The following is a 26,424-nucleotide window of genomic DNA, read 5'->3' on the forward strand; positions in this document are numbered from 1 at the left end:
CAATAAAAAGTAGATTTTTCATTTGTACTTTGCTGTTGTTGCAGACGAAAAGAACATGAGTGTATATTTGGTCTCTATTGAGTTGAAGAGTTGTAGATTATGGTTTGGTTTTATATAAATGTGATGACATCAGATAGCTCAGACTTGAGGTCCAAAGTTTGTTTTGGGTATTTAGCTCATATGGTGACGTAAATGTAATGTGGAAAAAATAGTAATTTTAAAAAAATCACATTAAAATAAATGGAATCCGACTTTATATAACCATTGCACTTTCTCATGAAATTCCAATTTACTTAACCTGATATATTGTTCCAGGTATGTGATGGAGTTTGCAGCTGACAGTTTTGTATGAAGAGAAGTTAAAAGTTTAAAAGACAAACTTATTGCCCACCTGCTGCTATCGAAGTTTACAAGTAAAACATAGTAAAACAACAGAAAAGGCACAAGGACCACCTGATTAGATTTTAGCAATGATGCGCCTTATAGTCTGGATCCACGGAGTTGTTAAAGATTTCTGTATCATTGCCAGATAGCAGCATGGCGTCACTGTAACCATGACAACAAGTGGACACTACATCAGCTGCCTGCTGACAATCACATGACTGTGACCCTACTACAAATCGACCGCTGCAGATTTATCGGGACTCATCAGAATTGATATAAGGAACAATTGGTTAAATTGTTGGGGTGTTTCCGAGTCCCATCAATTCCCGCTGCCCGGTCCGTATTTAGGTCAGGATTCGGTATCCGTACATAATGTACACATGCATAACACACACCTGAACTCAGCACAAGGTCATTTTTTATTAAAGATTTCATCTGTCGGAAATCATACTGAACAGCTTTGGTGGAGTGCTGCACTCTCTGAGTGCTTTTCTTGTTTATTTATGTCACCTTAATTTAAAAAAAAAAAAAGTTTACTATATATCTAGTTTGATTGATTTGATTTCTATGGATAGCCTAAATGTTATTATCACTTCTTTTTAGGGACTCAGAACTCAGAATATGGTAGTCTAGTCTGCCTGACTCCCTGAACTTTTTCATCAACATAGCCCACAGTCACAAATTTTCACTGGGCTTACAGTGGTGGATTCGTATCATTCAGAGTAACTCATTTATTATTATTACATTTAATATTAGTATGAATAGCAGCGGCAGCAGAAATAGTAAAATTTATAGTCGGAAGTCAATGAGTCCAGTTAGGAAATAACCCAATCAGTTGGTCATATTTTACCCTGCAAAAGTGGTGTATTTATTTACCGGGTTTGGTCAAGTGAGCGACACAACATTCTGGGTTTATTGGCCAAAACCAGAACTTTGCTCAAATCACCACGATGAAATGTCATGACAGTCTGTCAAAGCTGATGGTGAGCTAGTGTTTACCAAAAAGTCCACAGAAAGAAATTTGTCTATGACAAGAAGTTTTGTCTGGAAAAACCTAAAAAAAATATGAATGAATAATACAAATGTCTACCAGGATTCGTGAAACACAATTTAAAAAAAGGTTTATTGACAAAACATGCTTAACGCTCCTCCTGCCATAAACCGACCTTGTAATTAAAACATCAGTAAAAAGTGAAAAATACATTAATGTCAAACGGTTAAAAAAAACTATACAGCTATAATGGCAAATTGTTTTTGCAGATAAATCATTGCTTGTAGAAAATTTGTCCAGTTTTCTGTATGAGACAACAGATAAGCCTATCTTTGTGCAATTATGTGCTATGAGGTAGCAAAAGGTAAATCCATCTATAAGTCTGTCTTCATATCAAACACTAAACCAGTCCTGTATATCAGCATGGTGAGTTCATTGTCCACCTGTTCAAGGTCTGTCTTCAGCGCTTGGTTTGCAGAACCAGGACTCAAACACTCATCGCCGGAGCCTCCTGAGTCGCTCCTCTTATTCTCCACGTCCTCGTCAGTCCCATCATCCCACTCTCCTCCGAGCACCGTGGTCTCTTCTGCCTCCTCAGAGAGAGACTTTCCCTCTGAATGCACTTGGTACAGCGTCAGGTCATGCACCTCCTCTTTGTTCTCCAACATCTCCTGTTGTGGGTCCAAGAACAAATTCAGGGTTCAAAACTTAACAGATAAATGAAGAACAAACATAAATATAACTTGTTTGCACAGGTTATTTTTAATCGCCAAAACTGTTGATACTGTCTTTGACTAGGCATAGAACTGGTGGGTTGACTGCAGTGATTTACTGTTTACTGCTTTATTAAACACAATCAGAGTTCTGCTTTATGGTCAAATTAAAACTTTGTGGGTCTCACATCGTCTTTCAACGTAATTGTTAGGGAATTCCCTCTAATTCATATGCTTCCCAGCTGCGAAACAACCACACACACACGTACACACACACACACACACACACACACACACACACACACACACACACACACACACACACACACACACACACACACACACACACACGTATATATACACATATAAGTGCTGCACATCTAAACCCACTGCTTCCCCTTCTATGTGTTTTACTTCTAATTTTTAATTTCCACTCATCTAACAGACATACTCACATGAGCTACATAAGCTCAACGGAAAAAAACATTTTTCACTTTTGGGATTTAAAACAAAAGCAGTCTCTTCACAAAATATACGGATCTCTTCACTTTTTGTACTTTTTGTAGTGTTGTAGATTTGATTTTAAATTGGTAAATTTGACATGTTTCCCCAACAAACTGAGCTCAACAACCCATAATGACAAACTGAAAGCATTTTTTTTTCATGAAATGTTGCAAAAGTATAAAAATTAAACAACTTAAATCATATTACGGAAGCCCTCAAGGAAATACTTTGTAGAAGCCACTTTGGCAGCAATTGCAGTTTCACGTCTTCTTGAGTAAGTCTCTGCAGGCTTTGGACGCATGGATTTCTGCAGTTTAACTCATTCTTCCCGTCAGAGCCTTTCAAGCTTCACCAGATCAGATCGGAAGCATCTATGAATTTTTGTCTTCAGGTCTCTCTGTAGATATTCTCTGAGGTTTCAGTCTGAGTTTTGGCTGGGCCAAACAAGGACAGGAAGAGAGTCGTCCTGAAGCAACTGCAACTTGCTCTGCAGAATAGTGAATCATCGTCCCAGCCTCAGGTCTCTGCACTCTGTTGCAGGATTTCATAAACCTGTCCATATTTGACTGGAGTCTTCCTTTACCTGACACTGCAAGCACATTCACATAGTATGATACTGCCACCACTATGCTTCACTGCAGCAATGGAAGTGGCAGGTGATGAGCAGTGTTTGATGTTCAGCCGACACAGTGCTTGAAGTTTCTGCTCAGATTTCCTCAGTTTCTGGCCGATAAGTTGAGAGATTCTTCTCCTCATTCCTCATGACCTCAAGATTCCTTTAAAGACAGTTAGAAAAACTCCAGGCATGCTGCTGTGCTGATCATTCAGAGTGACTTGAGTCTTGCTTCTCTGCCATAAAGGCCTGACTGATGGAGTGCTGTTGAGGCAGATGCCCTTCCAGCAGGTTTTACCATCACTTCAGGGGACGTGTAAAACTATCATGCTGTTTGGTTGGATAGCCAAGTAAGTTCACACGATTATTGATGCCACCGTGCTCCTGGGAACACTCATCACAGGTTAATTCTCTCTCAACTTCTACCTTAAAATCTGAGTTCTGTGGACTCCTTGGCTTGGTTTATGTCCTCTCATACAGTGTGACTTGTGAAATCTAACATACGCTGTTTGGATCCACCACTGAAGTTGTACTTTGCTGTATATCAGATTGGGAAAAGTTATTACCAAAAAGGTCAAAACCCCAAACTTGACTACAGGCACTTATGAAGTCACTGGGAACTTCTGTAATGCATAAATGACTAAAAGACTGACTGTGTGGGTTTCAGAGAGAGTTTTGTAAAAGTACCAAATCTTTAACAACCTCTAATCCCAGATAAAGGGTAGTATCTTACCTGACACTTTGGACAGGGCGTGAAATCTGGAATAACAGGTGTTGGCACAGGAGGAAAGATCTTATTTTTGATTCTAGATATTAAAACAGAGCAGAAGACATTAATAACAAAGCTACATGTGAAGAAGTCCTTCATTTTCTAAGATCCTCCGCATTTTAAAAAATTAAGGGAAATTCAGAAAATGATAGTGCATACTGTAAGTTTATTAATACACTTATTCTAAAACATAGAATATTACAATTAGGGGTAACCCACCTGTTCAGGACAATGGTGCACACTATTGTGAAGGAAAAGAATATAAACAGCAAGCCTAAACTCAACCACACTAATATGGGGGAGAAAAGAGTATAAACAAAACAACAAGTAAGAAAAGACAATTAGTTGAGAAAGTACAAAAAGAGAAACTGCTCCATTGATATGTTAACATTACAACAAAACAGCAAAGCCATTTCAGTATGAGAGTTGATCCTGTAGGCCCCATACCATTCAAGTGTTTCTCTGACCATGTGTTGATAGTTATGGTGGCTTTAGGTCCTTCTCCCACCCGTGTAACTCCAGCAAGGCTAATGTTGTATTTGGCTCCTGGTGTCAAGTTTTCCAGACGGTGTTTTACCGCTAAGGCTGATACGTTGGAGCACACTGATCAAATGAGACGGGTAAAAACTTTCAGAAAATTTCACAGAACAGGAAAATGTAAGTGTTATTGGGAAATTACTCAGTTTACAATATCAAACAGATACAGATGAGTAAAAGAGTGACTTTCACACCTTCTGGCTCATCCTGTGAACCGATTTTCACTCTGCACAACTTGTAGTGTGTGAGAAAGCCTCGTTGGTCCTTATACGGAATTGCCTTCCAGGACAGGTTAGCAGAACTTTGTGCTTCATTAAAAGCTATTAAGTCCTGAGGTTCTTTGGCTGGTGCTGAAATGGAAAAGAAGAATTTATCCTTTACAATGTGTGGAGGCAAACTGTGCAGTGCTGTAGGTTAGGCTAAACTTTCATGCACTGATTTCCACTGGATGATTATGTGTGATCCACATCAGTAACTATTTCTTGTTTAGCCTCTTGTTAAGCACCTATAGAAGACTCCTCATTTTTTTTCTATTTAGTGATAAGACCGGATCTGAGAAGGGAAGCTTGCTACTCTGTAAAAATCTTCTTAGAAACATGAATGCTTCAAGCTAAATTCTGATGTCGGCATGCAAACAGACTCACAGCTAGAACAACACGATAAATAGCTTGCACTTATATAGTGCTTTATAGAGTGGTGCTCAACACTCTTTGCAATGTTTCTTACTTATCCAACGTTGCCATTAGTGGACGGCCTGCTCTATCATGTGCTCTGTAGCTGCCTCATACATGTGGCTCTTAGTTAAGCTGATAGGAATGCCACTAGTTTTGCAGGATGATCATAAACCTAAGTACTGTATTAAAAGGATCTGACCTAATTATGGTGCTACACTGAAAATATTTTTTTTAGGAAATGCATTCTACAGACCGCATGTAGGTCAGTGTAAAATTTTCACTCCATTTAATAGTTTTTGTGATATTTCACCTAAGAATACAGTATGAATATTATGATGATGCTCAGGGTATCAAGAAAGTCACTAGGATTCATGCTCTGGGATAAACTTTGTCATAGTTGTTGAAATTTTTTTTAATCTGATGAAACAGCCTCAAGTTCCACAAGTACCACAGACCTGGCATAGCTATTAACCCTCTGAAGCCCCAAACAAGCCAGCAGGCTCCAAAGCATGTTGCATTTCTTAGAGAAATCCTCAAATTTCACAGCTGATCAGAGCCAGAAACAGTATAAACAGTAAGAATTGTCACTTTTTTCATTGGACTAATCATGTGTGACGTGGAAGTCCATCAGGAAAATTATCCAAATCTGAACATAAAATCGTGTCACTTCATCCAAATATTTTCCCTCTACAATTCTATTTGAAGAAATCCCATTCTGTTAAGAACAAAAAAATCTGCACTACTCTGTGCAACCGTGAAGCCATTACTGACTCAACTGCATACATAACAAAAGATTCACTATTTGGCTGAACTGCAGGCTGTGTATAATCAGAGCAGATAGGCAACAAGTACTGAACCAAATTATAGATGTATGTAGCAAAATAGCTTTAACATGTGGAGTCACCATTTCATTTTCCAATGTTTGTAATTATTGTGGGCACTTGGAAACTTGCTGAACTTGTTAAACTTCTATTCTATGCATTTTTGTTCTGTTTCCATAGACTTGCAGGACTTTATGTTGTAGAGAAAAATGAACCTACAGTGAGCAAAAATGAGTCAAGTGCAAAAAATGCACAGAAACTGGTTGAGGTTCATATAGTTAAGAAGAGTTCCTTACTGGCCCTAATTTAGTCTTTGGAATCATAACTGACAAAGACAGACTGAGATCATTCAGCTTATCTTTAAACTAAATGTACTTGTCAAACTATTACTATAGCAGTCGTTTAAGCATTTCAGTTGATATGGACGTGACGGGGCCATTTGGCTGCTGTCACAATTATAATTCTTGTTCATCAAGAGCAATGGAGGATTTGTGGCAAATTAGCAAGGCCGTGGATTGAAGATGTCATCCGGACATTTCTGATCAGTCCTGGGGGGGGGGAAGGTAAATGTATATAATCGTACAATGTTGTTCACTGTAGAGGACTTTCTGCCGTCTTTTAAACAGGTAAACTAAGTCTGCAGTGACCCTGTGCATTGTAGTGTACAGATGTTTCCTGTGAAGACACTTACCGCCCTCTTTGTGATAAAAGAGACACATTTTAACTGTCTGTGGTCTCCCACCTTCACATCGGTGTTCAAAGTAAAGGTAGCGGATGTAGTCCTTAATGTCTGTAACAGAGACAGAAAGCGTGTTTTGGTCTGCACTTGTGACCTGTTCTACTTCCTTCATAAGGGTTGCATAAAAATTAGGTATCAGTAAAAAATACTTTGGTATTTGCGTGTCAAAAAATTATCAAGGAAATTCGGTGAAAACAAAGTACAACGATTCAGTTTGTAAAAAAAACACAAAAGCACTTTATATACAACTTACTCTGCTTTATTTGTTCCTTCTCCTTTTTGTCCTTCCTTGTTCTTCCTCCTGATAAAGTTGTCACATTTGTTGGCCTTAAATCTGCATCTTGAAGTTCGTACCACTGAAGGCAAGTGCTCCTCTTTAATTTTTCATTCAGTAACGTTTTGTCACAAACTGCCAGAGAGAAAAGAAATACAAGTCTTTGTGGCCTACTTAAGGATAAATATGCATGATGTGACACTTAACCACAAGCCTACTTTTTAAATCTGCCACAGGTTCAGTTGGTATTTGTACGACTGCTGGAGGAGAAGAACCTGCTGCGTTTCTGGCGATAACAGAGATGTTGACAGCCGAGTACGGCACATAAATTGTGTGTTTATTCATGTCGGTGTGATGTTTTTTCCTCTTTTCCTCACAAGGACACCCCTGAGAAGACTGCGTGTCACTCAGGATGTATGTCACTCCGCTGACTGCTGCTGCATGTGGCATCATCTGAGGAGCAGAAAAGAGCTCAGTTTAGACCGACACCACAAACTCAACCAACATTTAATCATGGAGCAAGCACATAAACACTGAAAACGAAGAGATCCAGTCGGAAAACAAAACGGTAGAACTTGAAGGCGATAGGATAAACAGTCTGTTTCAATGCCATTTGCAGTTTTGAGCACTTAAGTGTGCATTTGTGTGAGGGCAGGAAGTAAGCCAGTGTCTCACAGTCTGCAAAATGCCAACCCACACCTAACCATACTGTACCAACATTTGAAAAGCCACATGAAGCCTTTAAGTCAGCTCCGAATCCCTCTTTTCCACAAAAAATACATAAAAAATCCCCAATACCATCATCTAGTCTTCATGACATTGATAAGACTGATGTTACATACTGGATGTTGCCCATATAAATTGTAACTGCATCATTTTATCAGTAAATTGAAAAAAATGTTCCTTAAAAATGCAATCAGACTTTTGAAATATTATTTTATTTACAGCAGAGCCATGATTCTCGATAACTTAAAACTTAAAAACTTAAAAATTGTGTTACTGCTCCAGCACCAGTCATTGTCATCTGACTGTAACTGTAATGAAAGCTTGATTCTGCTTATTTAGTTGACGCAGGAAGTAAAGTGACTTCTTGCAAACGCACTCTAGGTGTGAATGATGGCACAATCAAAGGGATTTAGTTCTTCTAATTTAGTTGAAAAACGTTCCCATTTATGGCTGCACACAATGAAGATCGCTATGACAACTCTCTGAGTACTGAGCACACTCTGAATAGTGTTTTCTTGTGGGAAAATCTGTGTTTCGTTCAAATATCTTTTACGCAGCACAGCACATTATTGCAGAATATGGGTCAGTGTGTACCAGAGAAAAGGAATATTTTAACGTGTGTTGCTTTAATCTATAGTCGACCCATATATGCCATCTTTTTGGTATTGCTTTACTGACTTACCGGCCAAGTAAGCACCACCCTTCGAGCTCCATTTACAAGCTTTGTTGTCTTGGTGACTTTAGGTTCATGTTCAAGTTCTGCAGTAAAAACACAAAGTATTAATGAGCAGAGAAACACCTGAACAAGTGTTAATCTTCCACATTTCAGTGAAGCTGCATCTGTTCAGTTTGCTTTCAGAGGACTTTGTATATATTTTAGGAATTCAGATGGCAAGAAAATAAATTAATGCTTTGCTTTTAAAAACATTTTTATTTGTATATATATGATTCCTATGTGAGAGAAGAAGGAGGATCTACAGTTGCAGGTATAGACTCATTATAGCGTCACTTTGGAATTCATGCATGTATAGTAATTGGACTTTTCCATTATATATAGTGTAGTTTTAAAATGATCAAGCATTCTCTTTTAGTGTCCAAATAAATGCAAAAAAAAAGAACGTTTACTCAATTATTTCAAATATGCTAATTATTTTTCGGTCAAAAGTGTTGGCAAATACACTATGAAAGCTGTGATCCATTTGTGTAAATAGATTAGTTCACCTGCAGGAACGATCACGACTGGAGACCAGTTGCTCCACAGTGGGTTTTTGGCTTCACTAGACTGTTGTCTGATCTGAACCTCGTAAGCTGAATGTTTCAGGAGATTCCCAACAACGATCTGGTCTGTTCAGATTTAAAAAAAAAAAAAAAAAAAAATCTGTTATTTGATGGATTATTTTTTTATACACTTTGCATTTTGAACAACTTGCCATATTAAATGGTAAAGGTGGTTGCTCGTCAGTCTCTTCCAAACTTAGCTTTGACTGTTACAGAAACCACTCATGCAAACAGTTCTGATCGTTATCTAATGTGTTGACTGGTATTCTGTATGTTAGAGCATGAACACCTGTCTCTTTGGCACAGCAACTCTCTGTTAGAAAATTTTGCAGCAGTATAACATCATAGGTAACATCTACCATCGTTACCTAAAGAGGTGCAGCGGTTTTTCTGTGGTGTGTCAGGAAAGTGTGGTTATACTGTGTTGGCATCCAATTGTTTAATGCATGTACACTGCCGTTCAAAAGTGTGGGGTCACTTAGAAATGCCCTTATTTTTGAAAGAAAAGCAGTTTTTTTCAATGAAGATAACATTGAATTAATCAGAAATACAGTCTAGACATAGTTAATGTGGTAAATGACTATTCTAGCTGGAAACGACTTAATTTTAATGGAACATCTACATAGGGATACAGATGTGCATTTCCTGCAACCATCACTCCTGTGTTCTAATGCTACATTGTGTTAGCTAATGGTGTTGAAAGGCTAATTGATGATTAGAAAACCCTTGTGCAATTATGTTAGCACATAAATAAATGTGAAATTTCATGAGAAACATGAACTTATCTGGGTGACCCCAATTTTTTGAATGGCAGTATATGTGAGTAACTAAAAGGCAAAATAAACAATTACATCAAAAAATATGTGATATTGGGAATTTCTGATGCAAAACTTCAAACATGTCTAAAATATAATATTAATTCCATTAAGCAGTAACTGATACACCTGTTGTATTCAAGCTGTTTGTATCTGTTTTCATTTGAGAGCAGACTAGGCTTATCACGGGCAAAGCATGAAAGCAGCATTAGTATTTTAGGAAGTCAGAGAGTTATCCAGACATGCTAACTGTAGCACCCTACAATAGCACTGAAAACACAGTTTAATGGAATTCCATAGTACAGTTCCTCTTATATTTTCATTGTGAAAAGGAAAACAAACAAACTAAAATACGTCACTTTCCACACTTTGCATGGGGATGATTCCTACAACCTCATCATTACACACAGAAAACAGAAAACGACAAATCCAAAGCTTGATAAGCTGGTTGTAGTTCAGATTTCTCAGTTATGATTGGACAGTCTGTACTCGGGTGAAGAGATTAGCAAACAGTCCATCAGGATAAAGCCATACACTGTATATAAAAGACAGACAAAGCCTGTATTCTTTCTAACACCCAGCAGGGGGTGATGACTCTGGTTGATAAAAGAAATCAGATTATGTAGAAGCCAATGAGAAAATGACTCTACTTCTTAATTGATTGGTTACATCAGTAAACATTTTCCCTTTTGAGTTTATGTTCTCAATCGCTAATTTCAAATCTCTTAACACAGCACGATGTTTATACTGTAAATTATTGTCCTGTTTAGAGTGAAATGAATGTTAAAGTTGAGTATCCATTAAGACGATACTGCATTGCAACTGATAGTCCACTACTATATTGCTGTATGTAGAGTCCTCAAGTTGTCAGTCAGATTCACCTCTTGAACAGATTAAATAAACCAACAAGGTGATGGCCAAATTTCAAGCTTAAAGCTTCCAAACATTAGTCCCCATACCACCAGGTGACAACATCATGGCTATGTCCATCTTTTATATACAGCCTGAGGACCTAAAACCATTTTTCTTCGTGTAGATCACGATTATAAAAGAGGTGGCTGTAAAACTGTTGACAAGACATTGAAGTGCTTAAACGGTCAAATTCACTCTGTTCTGAACTTTTACGTTTTTTGCAGAAAGAATTCTTTATTTCATTTCTGTGATGTCATTGTAATAGAAACTCTGTAGGCCAAGTGAAGCACTTATGCACATGTGAAATGAAAATAATTCCTTCCTGCATTGAAAAGCATGAGTGTGGTCCTTCAGTGGTTCTCAGATCCACACGCAGTACAGAACAATTTTATCTCACAGTAAACATGAAACAAAGGTAAATAACTATTTCATTCAAAATACTTTGGGTAGAAGGACATAAGACACTGGTATACTCACAATTCAAAGCCTCATTGGTGGTATTTGCTATTCTCTCTAACTGCAATGTAGATATAAGGATAAATGGTCAGCAGCAATAAATACATAAATTAGACTTGGATGCAATAGACACAGTAACATTAAGTCTTACTTTTTCCCATGATTCTGTGGGGTGTTCATATGGCCGGAACCAGACCTCTGCCAGAGCTGGATACTTCTCTGCAGCCTGCCAACTTAAGCTGAGGTTGTTTTTTAACCAGGTTACTGAAATATTTTGCGGTGTTTCATATTTAACTGCTGGGAAAAAGCAAAACCTTCAGTGCAATTATCTTACTTGCCTAATCAGAAATTGTGCTGCTAAATTTGCTGTTGGTTTGTTATTCCAGTACCTGTGTCCTCCAGTATAACAGACCTCCTGGTTGATGTGCAGTTGGAGTCTCCTACATAAGCTTCCACCCAAATATCAACAGGACGAGCTCGTATCAGCTCCTCCTCAACTATCTTAATCGAGTTCCCCTCGATGTTTCCAAATTTTGTTCCACTACGGAGAAAAAGGAAAATGCATGAATGCAGTGAAAGCATCAGAGACAGATAATGTCTCACAATTCTTCAGTACTAGCCTGATGCGTATTTAACATCTAGTTTCGCCCATTTGTTCTTGCTGGCAAATGAGATAACCATCACCAGCAACAGGCGGAGACTGCTTAAGTCAGCCTAGCATAAAGGTGTGGGGAAACCGTTAGCTGAATGATACTGTGTGAAATACTAAGGCCAATGCTGGAGGAAATATTTGAAATATCTCGTTATCTAAATACAACTTATTTGCAGGCACATCTATGAAAACTTTTGCACACAGACTGTATGTTAAATACGTACATAGTTTTGGGTTCTGTACTCTTTTTGACAGCCAGCAGGGGGCGACACCTCCAGTTGCAAAAAGAAATCTGTGTAAAAGTCTATGAGAAAATGACCCTACTTTCATTTGATCTGATTTGATTCAGTAAACATTTTCCTAATGAGCGTATGGTCTCAGTCACAAATTTCAAGATTTTTTAAATGCAGCATGGCATTCATTCTGGAAATCATGGTCCCATTTAGTTTAAAATGAACAATAAAGTAGGGTATGTTTTAGGGCAGTGCCTCCTTGATTGGCAGTTCCCTACCAAATCACCACGTGTAATGTCCTCAGGTTCTTAGAGTGACCACTTACTTGTTACGTTTGCTATCGGAAGACCAAGATGATGACAGCCAAATTTCAAACTCCAGGATTTAAAACAGTAGTCCAAAACCCAATGGGTGATGTTACTATGTCCATCTTTTATGTACATCTTCTATTCAGCCTCATATATTCATCATCTTTGTCTTGTCTTTCTTGAAATAAAATGAAGGAATGGGGGGATGAAAATAGTTTGGACAACAAACGTAATGAACGCAGTGGCAGAATGCTGCAAGATAAGTTTAGTGATTTCCTCTTCATTTGAACATTGAGAAGACTATAAAGCAGGACATGTCAGCTCCCCCTGAAGTGAAACCAAAATAGCAAGGCAATATGGACTGTTTTATTGAGCCTGTGCAGTAGTGACTTAGAAAAACATAGTAAGTGGTTTATATATAGGTAGATAACATGAGTGCCAGACAGTGATGAGCATACAGTGAGCATCAATAACATCTTTATATACAGCCTATAGGGGACTGATGAGTTTTGTTGCATGGTGTTTATTGGTTGTTAGAGGGGATGACATTTATAAAGTACCAAAAAACAATTTATGAACATGTTAACTGAATCGATTAAATACTGGAACTAAGCCATACTCACTCAACGTAAAGGTCAAATGTCACATCGCTCTCATTGGTGTTCAGGCTCCATTCACAAGTGTAAACAGTCTGGTCAGCATTTTGTCTGAAGCAGTGAGGACTAGAGGGACGCTCACATGCTGACCCTTTGGAGAAACACAAAAATAATCTAATATTTTTTTAAACACAGATTTGATCAAGTTTTCATCAAGCTGACTCTTGAATTGACTTAAACGGAAACATTACTTGCTTGAATACTAGTTTGCGGTGTCTGCTTCTTTCATGAACGCTGCTTTAAAAAAAGCCTCGCACCTATGTGGTATCTATTGCAGGTTCCACAAATACATAGACATTTTCATCAGCCAAAACAGCCTCAACATTAAATCCAAAGCACACAACAAGCTAATATTCACTTTCTCAGCATGTTTTAGCTCTTTTGCTCACTCAAACAAGGCTGGAGATCGGAGCAAACTCCAAAATTGCATTTGATTTGTAGAAAAATGTACATATGCCAACATGTTAGGTGCGTATTTCACTATAAATACAGACGCTTCAGTAAGTCTGCACAGAACAGAGCAGAGCGGATGCCACCTGTTAGGGGAAACCACAAAATGCTGATAAGCTAACCAACACTTTGTGGCTGACATTTTACTTTTACAGAATTGTTTGGTATGTTTGATTTGTTTTCTGCTCCGTGTTGCGATTTAATGAGACAGAAGCAACCATAAAACGAAAAGCAAGCACATGAAGACAAATGTAAAAAATTATTCAGAACATGTATAATATATAATATATTTACCTTTGCCGATAGCTGCAAGGAACATAAACAAAACGCATCCATGTAGTGAGCTCCAACACCTAAAAGTTTCCATGAGGTAAAGAGGAAAGCCAGGAAAGACGATCAGTCTCTCGAGTGTGAGAGTCGATGTAGCCAACCTGCCTTCATGTAACTCTTTTGTCTTTCTCAGAAATGTTGCAGTTTCTAAGCTTTCATTTCATATGAGTTGCAGCAAAACCACAAGAGTGACGGGCGGGGGGAGGTTGTCTTCGTCACATTGTCATTCAGACACAACAGCAGGTCTCTGTATGACTCTTTGAAGTCATTTGTTGATCCTTTTTTTTTTGTTACGCTCATTTCCCTACAATTGTTTTTAGTTCTCTTCGAGTTCACCATCAAAGAAAAACTGAAGGAAATTCTGGAAACTACATCAATATAGGAACGGACACCTACGTCTGGTGTTCATGCGTCATTTCTGAGACAGCTGCCTGCAGATGTTTTGGAAACGTCAGTCAATGGGTTTGTAAGGCTGGGAAATGCAAAGGTGCTCCAAATGTTCTCTAAGTTTTTCTGGATGTTGCTTGTTTGTTAAAAAGATTTACAACCCCTTAACTCAAATGCATTGGACAGCTTTTGTCTTTAGCTTCCTTGATGTTTAATTTATTAATCCAGCTGTTTAAAGGGTAAATCTGTTGGTTTTCACATATGTTTTGTGGAAAACCAACAGACTTACCCTTAACCATATTTTTTGATTACCAAGTTTAACAGTATTACTTCTCAGATTTCACTGCTAGTCCAGAAACCCATTGGTTCCTCTTGAAGTAAAAGCAGATCGCAAATATAATTCTTAATAATGTGAAGATACTCAGTTATTTAACAAAACTGCTGGGTACTATAATCTGAAGCAAATATTATTTAAGCAGGAGTAAACTGCGTTTGTTGGGGACTATTTTAAGCAGTGGATTATATGCATAGTTTTTTGATAGATGATGCATGTAAAACACTTTTGTTATAAATTACTGTGACCACATTCATTATAATCTAAAAAAAAAAAAAAAACCCCGTCACCCAGTACAGCACTGTGTCTCATTCATCTTTTTATTAATAGTTTTTTTTTTTTTACAACAGTGGAAGCTGATAAGTGAGTCTATGAAGGAGAATGACAGTATTTATAGCCTACTGCATTAGCTATAATAATGAAGTGGCAAAAACTTGCACACAGCAATCCTAATTACACATAGCTACGTGCAAAATTTAATGTTAGCATCAAAAGTAAGTTTAAATGAAACATGTAGCTGCACCAGTGACACAAACTAACTTAACTACATGCTTATGTGAGAGAATTTATCCTTAGGATTAAACTAATCTAAGAAACAACAATAATATCATAAAAGCATAAATGTCAACCAGGCAATTTCATGTTTTCCATGAAAACTTACACTTTTATTCATGTGCTAACATAATTGCACAAAGGTTTTCTAATCAACAATTAGCCTTTCAACACCATTAGCGAACACAATGTAGCATTAGAACACACGAGTGATGGTTGCTGGAAATGGGCCTCTGTACCTCTATGGATTCTATTAAAAATCAGCTGTTTCCAGCTAGAATAGTCATTTACCACATTAACTATGTCTAGACTGTATTTCTGATTCATTTAATGTTATCCTCATTTTTAAAAAAAAAATGCTTTTCTTTCAAACAAAAAAATGTCTAAGTGACCCCAAACTTTTGAATGGTAGTGTATATATAGTGTGTATGTATTAGAAAAATTACATAATAATATTCCCAGTTTGAATGAATAGGATGGAACACTGTCATGCAGCTACAGCATCTTGTATTCTAGCAGGTAAAAATCCTACAATCTCAAATTATGTGTAGCTCTAAATGTCAAGGTATTTACGCTTCCAGCTCCTGTTGTGGTCCTGCGTTAACCGTCATTTTGTCGTAGCTCCTCCTCATCTTACATCCTCATTCGTTTCCCCATTTTGCATTTATACAGTTTCATGCCAGATCACTTGCATTTTCATTTTGCTTTTCAGAAAGCCCTCGCTATATCAGTCTAAGTAATTAAACTACAGCACATTCTCAATGGACAATGTGTGCCGGATGGCTACTTTTTTCAAGACATAAACTGAAAAAAATAAAAGACAAGAAACCAAAAAGGAAACCAAGATGTGGAGGAGGTGTTTTTAACACTTTTTTTTTCTGTTGGCCAGTCGGGCTGGAGTAGAACCACCGTAGCTTTACCCTTCTTTTCTCATGGGTTTGGGTTTCTGTTAAAGTTATTTCTTGTTTTATTTTGTGAATCACTTATCTTTTGTCTCTGTTATTATTATTTTGCATATTTTCCCCACTTTAATGTTTAAGTTCATCAAACAAATTTACATATTAAACAAAGGCAACCCAAGTAAACACTAATTTCAGTTTTTAAATGATGATTTTATTTATTCAGGAAAAAAAATAGTCTTTTACATCTCAGTGGGGACATTTTGGCCCACTCTTCTTTGCAGAATTGTATTAATTCAGCAACACTGGAGGGTTTTTGAGCATGAACGGCATTTTTAAGGCCATGCTACAGCATTTCAATCGGATTCAAGTCCGGACTTTGACTAGGCCACTCCAAAACCTTCATTTTGTTTTTTAAGCCATTCAGAAGTCGACTTGCTGGTGTGTTTTGGATCGTTGTCCTGCTGCTGAACCCAAATGCGCTTCAGCTTGAGGTCATGAACTGATGGCCAAATATTCTCCTTCAGGATTTTCTGGTAGAAAGCAGAATTCATGGTTCCATAAATCACAGCAAGTTGTCCGGTCCTGAAGCAGCAAAGCAGACCATCACACTACCACCGCCATGTTTCACTGTTCGTATGACGTTCTTTTTCTGAATTGTTGTGTTACTTTTATGCCAGATGTAACGAGTCACACACCATCCGAAAAGTTCAACTTTCGTCTTGTCAGTCCATATAATATTCTCCCAGAAGTCTTGGGGATCATTCAGATGTTTGTTTGCAAAAGTAACACGAGCATTTATGTTCTTTTTGGTCAGCAGTGGTTTTGGCCTTGAAACTCTCCCATGGATTTCATTTTTGCCCAGTCTCTTTCTTCCCTGACCTTAACTGAGGCAAGGGAGGCCTGCAGTTCTTTAGATGTTGTCCTGGATTCCTTTATGACCTCCTGGATGAGTCGTCGCTGTGCTCTTGGGGTAATTTTGGTTGACTGGCCACTCCTGGGAAGGTTCACCACTGTTCAAAAGAGCCAACAGCAGACAGGGGAGTTAGATGAGTATGGACTTAGCCCAGCTCACTGGCCAGGCATAGTTTTAAAAAAATCTACTTGAAAGAGCAAATTTGTTCACACCACCACAGATGTGAATGAAGTTTGTTGTGCATTTATTAATTTCCTTCTGTCCGTTATAAATGTCCGACACCTGTCATAAATATTTCAAGCAGCAATTGTCCTTTCAGCTTCTGAGTGGTGCTGCTGCTGATGTCTGAGGATCTCTACAGCTGGACTGTAGACAGCTGTAGAGCTGAGGAGAGATTGTCAGTGTTATCACCTGGACAATCAACTTTCACAGTGGTTTTCTCACCGTTTCTGCAATCAGACAAACCAATTTCCCTACAGTCCACTGTGTCCATGAACATGAGAGATACCTTGCATGGTACATCCCCTCTGTGCTGAACTTCTTGTCCAACCTCATCTGCATTCATTTCTTACCACCAGAGGAGCAAAAAGAGACACTGCAGAGTCTCAGTAGAAATTTTTGAAAATTTTTTGGTGGAAAAAAACAAAAACAATGTTTCTTTAAGAACATTCAGAAAAAAATCAACCAAAATCCAGCGAATTTTTTTCTGAATGTTCTTAAAGAAAATATTATAAGTTTTACTGATAAATATGTAATCACTTTAGATATTTTTAGGATTTTTTTGGAAGATTTTTATTCATTGTTTGAAAATATTTACAATTTTTAAAAAAAATGTGTATTTCTTGCCAAATTTTGGGGATTTTTTAAAATAAAACTTTTAAGGGAAACTTTTAAGGAATTTTTGGAATTTTCTTCCTGAAGATTTTGCAAATTTTTGTAAATTTGGGGGATTTTTTTGCCTAATTTTTGGATTTTTTTCAGACGAGGGAACAATATTTTTTGGTGCCCGTAAATGAGGACAACAGGAGGGTTAAAGAGCTTCACAGATTTAAATTTACTCTGCTCCATGTTGTAACACAGATTGTCCAACAGATGGCAGGGTAGATGCCACTGCTGATATGAGTTGATTTAAATTTCATCAGCAACTCCGCTAACATTGTGGACAGAAAATTATTGGCTTGGAATAACAAGTTCTGTTAGTCACCCTTTTTTCACAACATGCATGCATGCATTTAATTACATTAAAAACCCCAAGTTGTCCATGCCTTAAAGTACAGGTACATCATGATTTAAAACAGTGATATCTCTTCTTGTTTTTTTTCAGGCTACCCTTCCAGTGCTTAATGCCTTAAATGTTCAGCAGTTTATATATTGATAATATTCCTAATTTGAATGAAAAGGATGGAGCACTGTCATGCAGCCGCATTGCGTTTCTTCAGGTAAAAATGTCAAATTATGTGTAACTCTGTACATAACCCAGGAAAAGGGCTGTGACTAAATGGAAAATGACACGGGTAATGCCAGCAAAGAGTGCTAAATAAATGTAACTAATAGTAATAATGTGCAGCATGTCCTAAGAAACAAACTGCAACATTTAAAATACAAACAATGTCCCCAAAACACTTTACTGTGAAGGACATCACAAGGTCAGTTATTTCATCTGTTACAAACTGATATGCGAACAGTTTCTGAACTATAACTCTTATTCAGAACTATATCTGTTACTAGAACTATTGGTGTAATATCTGACAAACCAAAAACTACCCTCCTGCATTCACTGTCATTTTTTCAAAGCTCCTCCTCATCTTACATCCTCATTCTTTTCCCCATTTCCCATTTATAGTTTCATACCAAATCACCTGCACTTTCAATTTTGAAAAGGTGCCTCATGTTTACAAGCATAAAATATAAATTGTAAAATCGCAGGGATACTCCAGGTGTTTCCTTCTTTTGCCATGGTTTTGGATTTTTGTTTCCCTTATTAGTTGTTTTGTGGATTACTTTCCTTATGCCCCAATTGTTTAGCTATGTCTTTGTATGTCTTCCCACTTCTTAGTTGTAATAGTTTTAGTAGCTTGTTGTCTTTTGTCTGCTCTCTTTGTGGATTTGTTTGCCACGGATAGTTAAAAAAAAAGAAATCTCAAAGTGCAAATTTGCACACACCATCACAAATAGGAATTTATTTTGTTGTGCTGTTATTGATCTTCTGCCGTCCTTTAAAGAGCTTCTCTGCTAATGGCAAGACAAGGCAAGTTTATTTGTATGGCACAATTCAAACACAAGGCAATTCATGGTGCTTTACAATCGCAAATAAACACGTTCAGGAAAATGATTTAAAGGTAGACATACATTAAAACCTTAGAAATGAAAGATAAAAGTAGACATCAGGACCATAAAAGTGCATTAAAAGACAAGAAAATAGATTTAGTATCTAAGAGAAAGCTGCAGTAAACAATATGGTTGTCAGGCCGGATTTAAAAGAGCCGAGAGTTTGAGCAGACTTCAGGTGTTCAGGAAGTTTGTTCCACAGGTGAGGAGCATAATAGCTGAATGCAGCTTCATTGTTTTTGGTTCTGGTTCTGGGAACACACAGTAAACCTGTCCCTGATGACTTGGGGACTCTGGATGCTTCATATGGAGCTAATGCGTCCATGAAGTATTTTGGTCCACGACCATTCAGTGCTTTGTCAACCAGGAGTGAGATTTTGAACTCTATCCTTTGACTAACAGAAAGTGCAGTGATTTGAGAGCCGGTGTAATGTGGTCCAGTTTCCTGGTGTTACTTAGGACTCTGGCAGCAGCGTTCTGGATCAACTGGATTATGTCAGTAATTTAAGCAGCAGTAGTCCAGTCAGAGTAGAGCTGTTGAACTCAAATGTCTGAAGATCTCTGGAGCTGTAGGCCTGGGGACAAGCTGTCAGTGTTATCATCTGGACAACCAACTTTCACTCAATAGTTTTATCACTGTCACTGCGATCAGACGCCCAGTTTTCCCTACAATCCACTGTGTCCATGAACATGACGAACACTTTGGATGCCGCATTCCATCCCTTTCTGTTGAAGTACTTGTCTGACCCCTCAGCATTAGTTTCTTTCGATAGGCGATCAAACAGATGCACTGCAGAGACTCTGAGCACAGCTGCGCATCACAGTCTCACTCAACATCTTTGTCTCCACTGTTTAAAAATCTGATTTCCTCCATGTAAATCACCATACAATATTCACTCTGCTCCATCCTGTAACACAGGTTATCCAACAGATATAGGACAATAATCAGCAAGGATTAAATGAAAAACATCTCCTGTTTGTCATAACATGCATGTAATTCATTACAATCATAAATCAACATTAACACAGAGGTTGAACATGTCTAAATCTCCAGAGAATATCATGATGTTAAGCACAAATTAAACCTGATTAAAAGAGTGATATCTCTTTTTGTTTTTGCTCTTATTTTTCAAGTAACTTGCTTAATCCATAAGGCCATAATGCTGATTTCTACTTTCTTTGTATTCATGTCACTGCAGGACACAGTCTGAGTGTGTAGTAGTAGTCACTTCATCTCTTTTTCATTTATTATTAGTATTTATTTATTTATTTATTTTACCAATTTCTCATTCTTTGAAAAGTAATAGCCACATTTTCATGTTATGCAACCACTAATTTGGCTTTACAACAACCCAGTTTCCTCACCCAGGTTGTCTTGTGGTTCCCAAGATAAAATCGTGACTTTAGATGTGAGGAGATATATGAGATGAAGTAGAAAATGTGCGCGCTTGTGGGCAGGTACAACTTGTTGAGGTTTCCTACCAGCACTGTGACTAACTGCCACCAGAGGTCAGTGTCGGCTACAGTTTTAAAGTTATGGAGAAAAGAAAGAAGCCTCTGTCTTTTGACCTGTGCAGTGAGCTCAGATTTGAATTCAGTCCAGCTTTGTTTTCACAGTACCAATTCACAAAATAAGTAATGTCAGGGAACTTACAATACTATATTATAGAGAGAAACCCAACACAGCCCAAGATTTAAGTTTACTTCACCAAATTCCACATAAAAAGAAAAAATAAATTATGTTAGGGATTATTTTGCTGTTCATTAGCCTTGGTAGAGATGCTGACCAGTAACCAATGGAATAAGAAAGACTGTAAAAATAGATATACTGTATCCAGGACTCAAAAACACAAAACCAGAGACACACAAGTTCAAACCGTACATCTTTACCAGGGTGAGTATTGTAGGAAAAATAGGCAAAGAAGAATTATGAGAGGCGAAACCAGTGAGCAAGCTTGGGTTTGCGCCATGCGCGTGGGAATCTCAGGTGAACAAATCAAAAAGAGAGAAGAAATCATAGTGACTTTGGATATGGACAAGCAAAATTAGATAAATGAAACTGACTTGTGACAGGAAAGATACCCCAAAACATCCTGGGTGTTTTAAATGATGAAGGAATCGGTCTTTAAAATATCAGTCTGATAATCACACTGAGCTTCCATTGTCTTTCACTCATAAAATTTATTTTCTGTGTGAATCGCTGGAAAATTCAGATGTGTGGGAAGCATTCAGAGGTGTGAAACCAAACCAAGAAATGTTTAACTCCACTGCAACACTCTGACAAAAATGTAAATTTGAAAGGGAAAGGTGTGCATCATCTGCAAAATAAGATCAGGAGAGTGATAACGGTTCAGAACTGGTTTGTTATGAAAGAAAAACAAGACATCAGTACAAGTTGCTCTTTGCTTGCACAGAGAACATGGTATGAAACAGGATGGCATATCAGCTGCAAAAGTTTCTAATCTAATATATTAATGTACTTTGTCAGCATCTACTAAGACTATTCTGTACAGTTGTGGAAAAAAGATATCTAATGGAAACTGTTGACAAACAAACATCTGATGGTCTTTGAAGGAGTTTCTTCAGATAGAAAATAGATATAACATAGAAATTAGATGTTATGTAGTCATTTCACAATTTAAATAAATGAAAATCCAGATCAGTTACAAAGAAGAAGTAAGTACATTTATCACACTTATTATCACATCCATAAAATTAGAAGGAGTTCCAGATTTGGTGACAATAATTACAACCTGCTTGGAACCTAATTAATCTCGTCTAGTGCGATTAAAACCTTTGACATCAAGGGTCTGCTGTTCTAGTTCCTGTTAAAATGTGTGGTGTCTTCATGCTAGGATCTAAAGAGTTCTCTAAGGCCTTCAGAAAAAAAACCCCAGAAACTTTAGATATCCCTGAATCTCACAAGGGCATTTAAAAAGATCTCTAAAATATTTGAAAGAAATCATTTCACTGTTGGGAAAATTATCTAGAAGAGGTTTGGGTTTCAATCATTTAAATTAAACAATGCAACAAAGTCTTTAAGAAACCTGAATTTCCTCACATAATCTGCAGGTAACTTTACCTTTTTTGGTAGCATATCTACAGTCAGAGAGATGCTTTCACAGTGTTGTAACTGAGATGATACAGAAATGATCACTTTGTTCAGTTTCCAAAGAGAAGTCGTGACAGAAAAAGATTAGTAACCACTGATTTGACTGGAAAAAACACAACAGATGCAGGGTTTGTCTTAATCACCACTGAAGCCACAATGATCAATCACTCCTAGTTTCCATTCCATCCTAGAGTCCGTTTAAGCACGCTCTGAAGAGGAAGTAAGATTATTAAGATGCATAGATTATTTAGAACAATGAGGGGGAAATGAGCTGAGAACAAATTACATGAGTTTCCATTGCTGACTTCTGAAACCTTTTCATTTTTAGATCCGGAGCGCTTGTTGCGCTTGCTGCTGTTGTCAGACAGAAAACAGGATCTATGTTAATTTCACACCCACAGGTCAACAGCACTGCATGGTGATTATCACGACTACACACAAACAGGAATTGTTGACAGAACGCTGTTTTCAACTGATAACGTGGTTCGTTTCAACAGTTATTATAATGAATATTTCCTCAGTCTGCAGCTAATAGTACTACTAACAAAACTGGCAAATTAGGGAAATATAGTAAATGATGATAATAATAATAATGAGGAAATATAGTAAATGATGATAATAATAATAATGAAAAAAATGCAACTATATATGCCATATTAAATAGAATACACAGTTTTTATTGGTTTCAGGCTTGTAAACATTTTTGAAATGAAACAATACGAGAAGGAATAAAAACTCTGTACCTAAACTGAGAATGAATCACTAGCCACCTGTGATGGTATTGGTTTTAATGCTGTGGTATATGTGTCTTCTGGAATATTTCATCCGGACCAAACAGGCCAAACTAGGCATCACCACAGAGTGACTGTTAGGCAGCTGCCACCATAAATACTGATCAACATTTATGTCTATATCAGTAATAAACAAGCATGTTTAAAGATACTGATTGTCGAATAGCTTAATTTTTCTTAAATGTTCAAATCACATATTTGTTCTGAGGCATTATGCCACTGCCAAATATAACGTTTACTACCTTTTAATCATTAAAGGCGACTGCAGAATAGCAAACGTATTAAAAAAACCTTATGTTTTATCATTTTATTAGTGCATAAAAGAGTGGTGAAACTATTAAGTGAAACAAGTAATTGATTTTTATTGTCATCATTGTATTTAGTCTTTGGAATTGTTTGGTTCTGTCATTGCTTGTTAGAATCATACACGCACACACACACACTTATATTAGTATAGTATTTTTAGTATAGTATTTTTTTAGTTTTAAGTATTACACTACATGTAGCAATCTGAGAGAAATGTGAATAAATTTGAGGCTTGCTGACAAACTCTCTTGGCTGCAGACCAACAGAGGGCAAGCAGTGCAAGTGTTGGCTGTGTGGTAAGCTGATCCATTAATCATTCATCACAGATATCAAATGTGAACTTTATGAATAAAACAAGGTATCATTATGCATCATATGTGTGGGATATTATAATCTACATTACCATGAAGGAAAAAAGACATTATTGTTCCGTTCAGCTAATGATAGGTGCTGGTTTGGCTCCATGGAAAAGTAACTAGTTTCAGAAGACGCTATGTATTCAAGGGGAGAAAATGCACATTGTATTACAGTATTACTGTTCATTTACAAAGAAATATGTTCAACATGAAACCTTGTCAAACTGATATAACAGTTATTTATGAAATTTTCATACTGCTACATTTACTTGACTATTCAGAGTTACTGCTGACAACTTTAATTTTTCAGCTGCTCTTGTGTCATGTGGTGTCTCACCAGGCTCAGTTCTTGGTCCTCGTTTCGTCAGTTTATATCTGTTGAGCCTTAGCCATATTAGCCGTGCCCCACCACTGGTACACCGATGACTCAGACTTGTACTTCTCATTTAGCCCTGGAAACTGTGATTATCTGGATTCTCTGCATTACTGCTATTAAAGACCAGAGGGCTCCTAATTTCCTGCAGCTGAGCACAGATAAGGCTGAAGTCCTGGTGATTGGTGCTGATCATATTTCTAACAGCATCCCACCCCACCTTGGACCAATAACAACTGACATGAAGCATTCTGCTGGAAAACTGGAAGTTGTTTTTTATTAATATCTTAACTTCAATAAGCATGTTAATACTCTGGTTGAATCCTGATATTTACAAATCTGAAATATTGCCAAACACAAACCAATGCTATCCAAAAACACTGTTAAACTATTCATCCACACCTTCATTTTTTCCTGCCTCAACTACTGCAACTCATTATTCATTTGCCTAGATAGTGCAGAAATTGCAAGTTTACAAGTGATTTAAAACACAGAAGTGAAACTGCTCTCAAACACCCGGATCCTTGCTGGATTATTCTGGTGCTCCATTCGTTATGGAATTCAAGTTCAGTCTGCAAAGCTTTAAGAAAAACAACCTGTGCATACACACATTTGTGAATAATTATGATACGATGATGATATGATTCCAGTATTTTATTGTCTTGCTGCATTGTGGGCATGTACCAGTTGCATTGTGCTGCAGCCCTGGTTGCTTTTGTGCCCCAGTTTGTGCCCAGATTGCAAGTAAGGCACATTCATTTTAGCCTTCCTGTTCATGCAGCAAATCAAAGAACATGACATACATGAGACACAGTGTTCATGAAAAAGAGGCGATGTTACATTAACAATCTGAATGTTGCAAGCTTAGAAGATGCAGCAGCTCAGCAATTCAGTTATGGAAAAGTGAGGTTGGGTTTGTTTATAAGAAACCTCGATACAGTGGAGGTGGGTGTTATGTTGTGCAAAGTGCAGACTTATTATTTGCTTCTGACACTGGTGGAGTGCAGCAGCAAACATGCACAGCAGCAGAAAACAATGAAGTCTTTACCTGAAAGGAGTGGGAGGCAGAATCTCAGTCACTTGGATGATTATCTCCAAGGCTGAGCTGACACATATTCTTGTTTAACTCTGTTAAATGGAGTAAAATTCCATTTTTGCTCTTTTGCCTGTTACTTCACATGATACTTGACTGTCACTGTGCAAAATGATGCATTGTACTGTGGATTCAGAAGCTATTCAGACTCCTTCATTTTGTGTTCTAGATTCCATTTTAAAATGCATACAATTTCCATTTTCAGTCGTCAGTCCCTACTCAGTAACTCATAATGGCAAAATGTATTCAGGGTTGTATAAAAGGTTTTATAAAAGACACTTAGACAGCAGTTACAGCTTTGAATCTTCCTGGGTAAGTCTCAACAATCTCTGCAAACACAGACTTGGACAGCGTATTTCATTCTTATTGACAGATCCTCACAAACACTTTCAGATAAGGCAGAAAGAGTCTTTGAGATGGCATCTTCAGGTCTCTCCACAGATGATTCATGAGGTTTCCAGTCAGAAAGTTGTCAAAAAGCCACCCCAGTGTCATCTTGTCTGTATGCTCTGGGCCACTGTTTGCTCAAAGGTAAACCATTGCCCCAGTCTCAGTTTTCTGCACTCTGGACCATGTTTTCTTCAAATATGTCTATGTATTTGGCTACATTCACCCTTCCCTCAGTTATGATCAGTTTCCCGATCCCCGCTGATGAGATGCTTCACTGTACAGATGTTTTTAGAAGATAATGGGCAATAAGTTATGTTTTCCTGACACAGTGCTCAGCAGTAATTTTTGTCTCAGCTGAGCAGACAGTGTATTTACTCATGCTCTTAGTGTCCTAAATAACATTTCAGATGTTTCCATCTGACCTTTCCTCCTACTCTAGCAATAAGTACAGCCGTCATAAGCCTGACAGTGTTGATGTCAGTCAGTTTGGGGGCTCTGAGTGAAATCAAAAGTGGCTATTGAGCAGATTTTACGACTTTATACGACTTTTTTGTGTCTAGGTTTCAGCATATTATAGGCTGAATCAGCATCTGCACCTGGAGTCCTGCATGCAGCTCATCACGTAGGTCTTACAGAAAACAAATAGTGGGGTGTTAGGGGATTTACTCGAGCAAGCACCACTGATGCGCTAAAATTTGATTGCATATCAAAAAATACATAGATATTGTTGCATTTAGGCTTCAGCTGCTAAG

At 37.6% G+C, this 26,424-nt stretch overlaps 1 protein-coding gene across 1 annotated transcript; it reads right to left on the reverse strand.

The window, feature by feature from the left end:
* Positions 1-1,488: 1,488 nt before the first annotated feature.
* Positions 1,489-13,945, reverse strand: il12rb1 (interleukin 12 receptor subunit beta 1). Its single transcript, XM_023282276.3, has 15 exons — positions 13,800-13,945; positions 13,023-13,146; positions 11,596-11,747; positions 11,358-11,500; positions 11,228-11,267; positions 8,967-9,089; positions 8,428-8,504; positions 7,238-7,472; positions 6,999-7,154; positions 6,698-6,796; positions 4,706-4,861; positions 4,422-4,577; positions 4,194-4,263; positions 3,939-4,011; positions 1,489-2,046 (listed from the first exon to the last, which is right to left on the reverse strand). The coding sequence occupies exons 1-15, from the start codon at positions 13,870-13,872 to the stop codon at positions 1,750-1,752; spliced, it is 1,974 nt and encodes a 657-aa protein (XP_023138044.2). The 5' UTR covers positions 13,873-13,945; the 3' UTR covers positions 1,489-1,749.
* Positions 13,946-26,424: the final 12,479 nt, after the last annotated feature.

Source organism: Amphiprion ocellaris, chromosome 2 (genome assembly GCF_022539595.1).
Source record: "Amphiprion ocellaris isolate individual 3 ecotype Okinawa chromosome 2, ASM2253959v1, whole genome shotgun sequence".
In the NCBI taxonomy this organism is placed as follows: Eukaryota; Metazoa; Chordata; class Actinopteri; family Pomacentridae; genus Amphiprion; species Amphiprion ocellaris.

Bases quoted from the DNA above. Each gene is read 5' to 3' on its own strand.
- il12rb1 (XM_023282276.3), bottom strand. From the start codon at position 13,872: ATGGAAACTTTTAGGTGTTGGAGCTCACTACATGGATGCGTTTTGTTT. The intron at 8,505-8,966 runs GTGAACTAATCT...TTTTTACTGCAG, and splicing joins AGTCGTGATCGTTCCTGCAG to AACTTGAACATGAACCTAAA. The intron at 2,047-3,938 runs GTAAGATACTAC...GACCCACAACAG, and splicing joins CGCCCTGTCCAAAGTGTCAG to GAGATGTTGGAGAACAAAGA.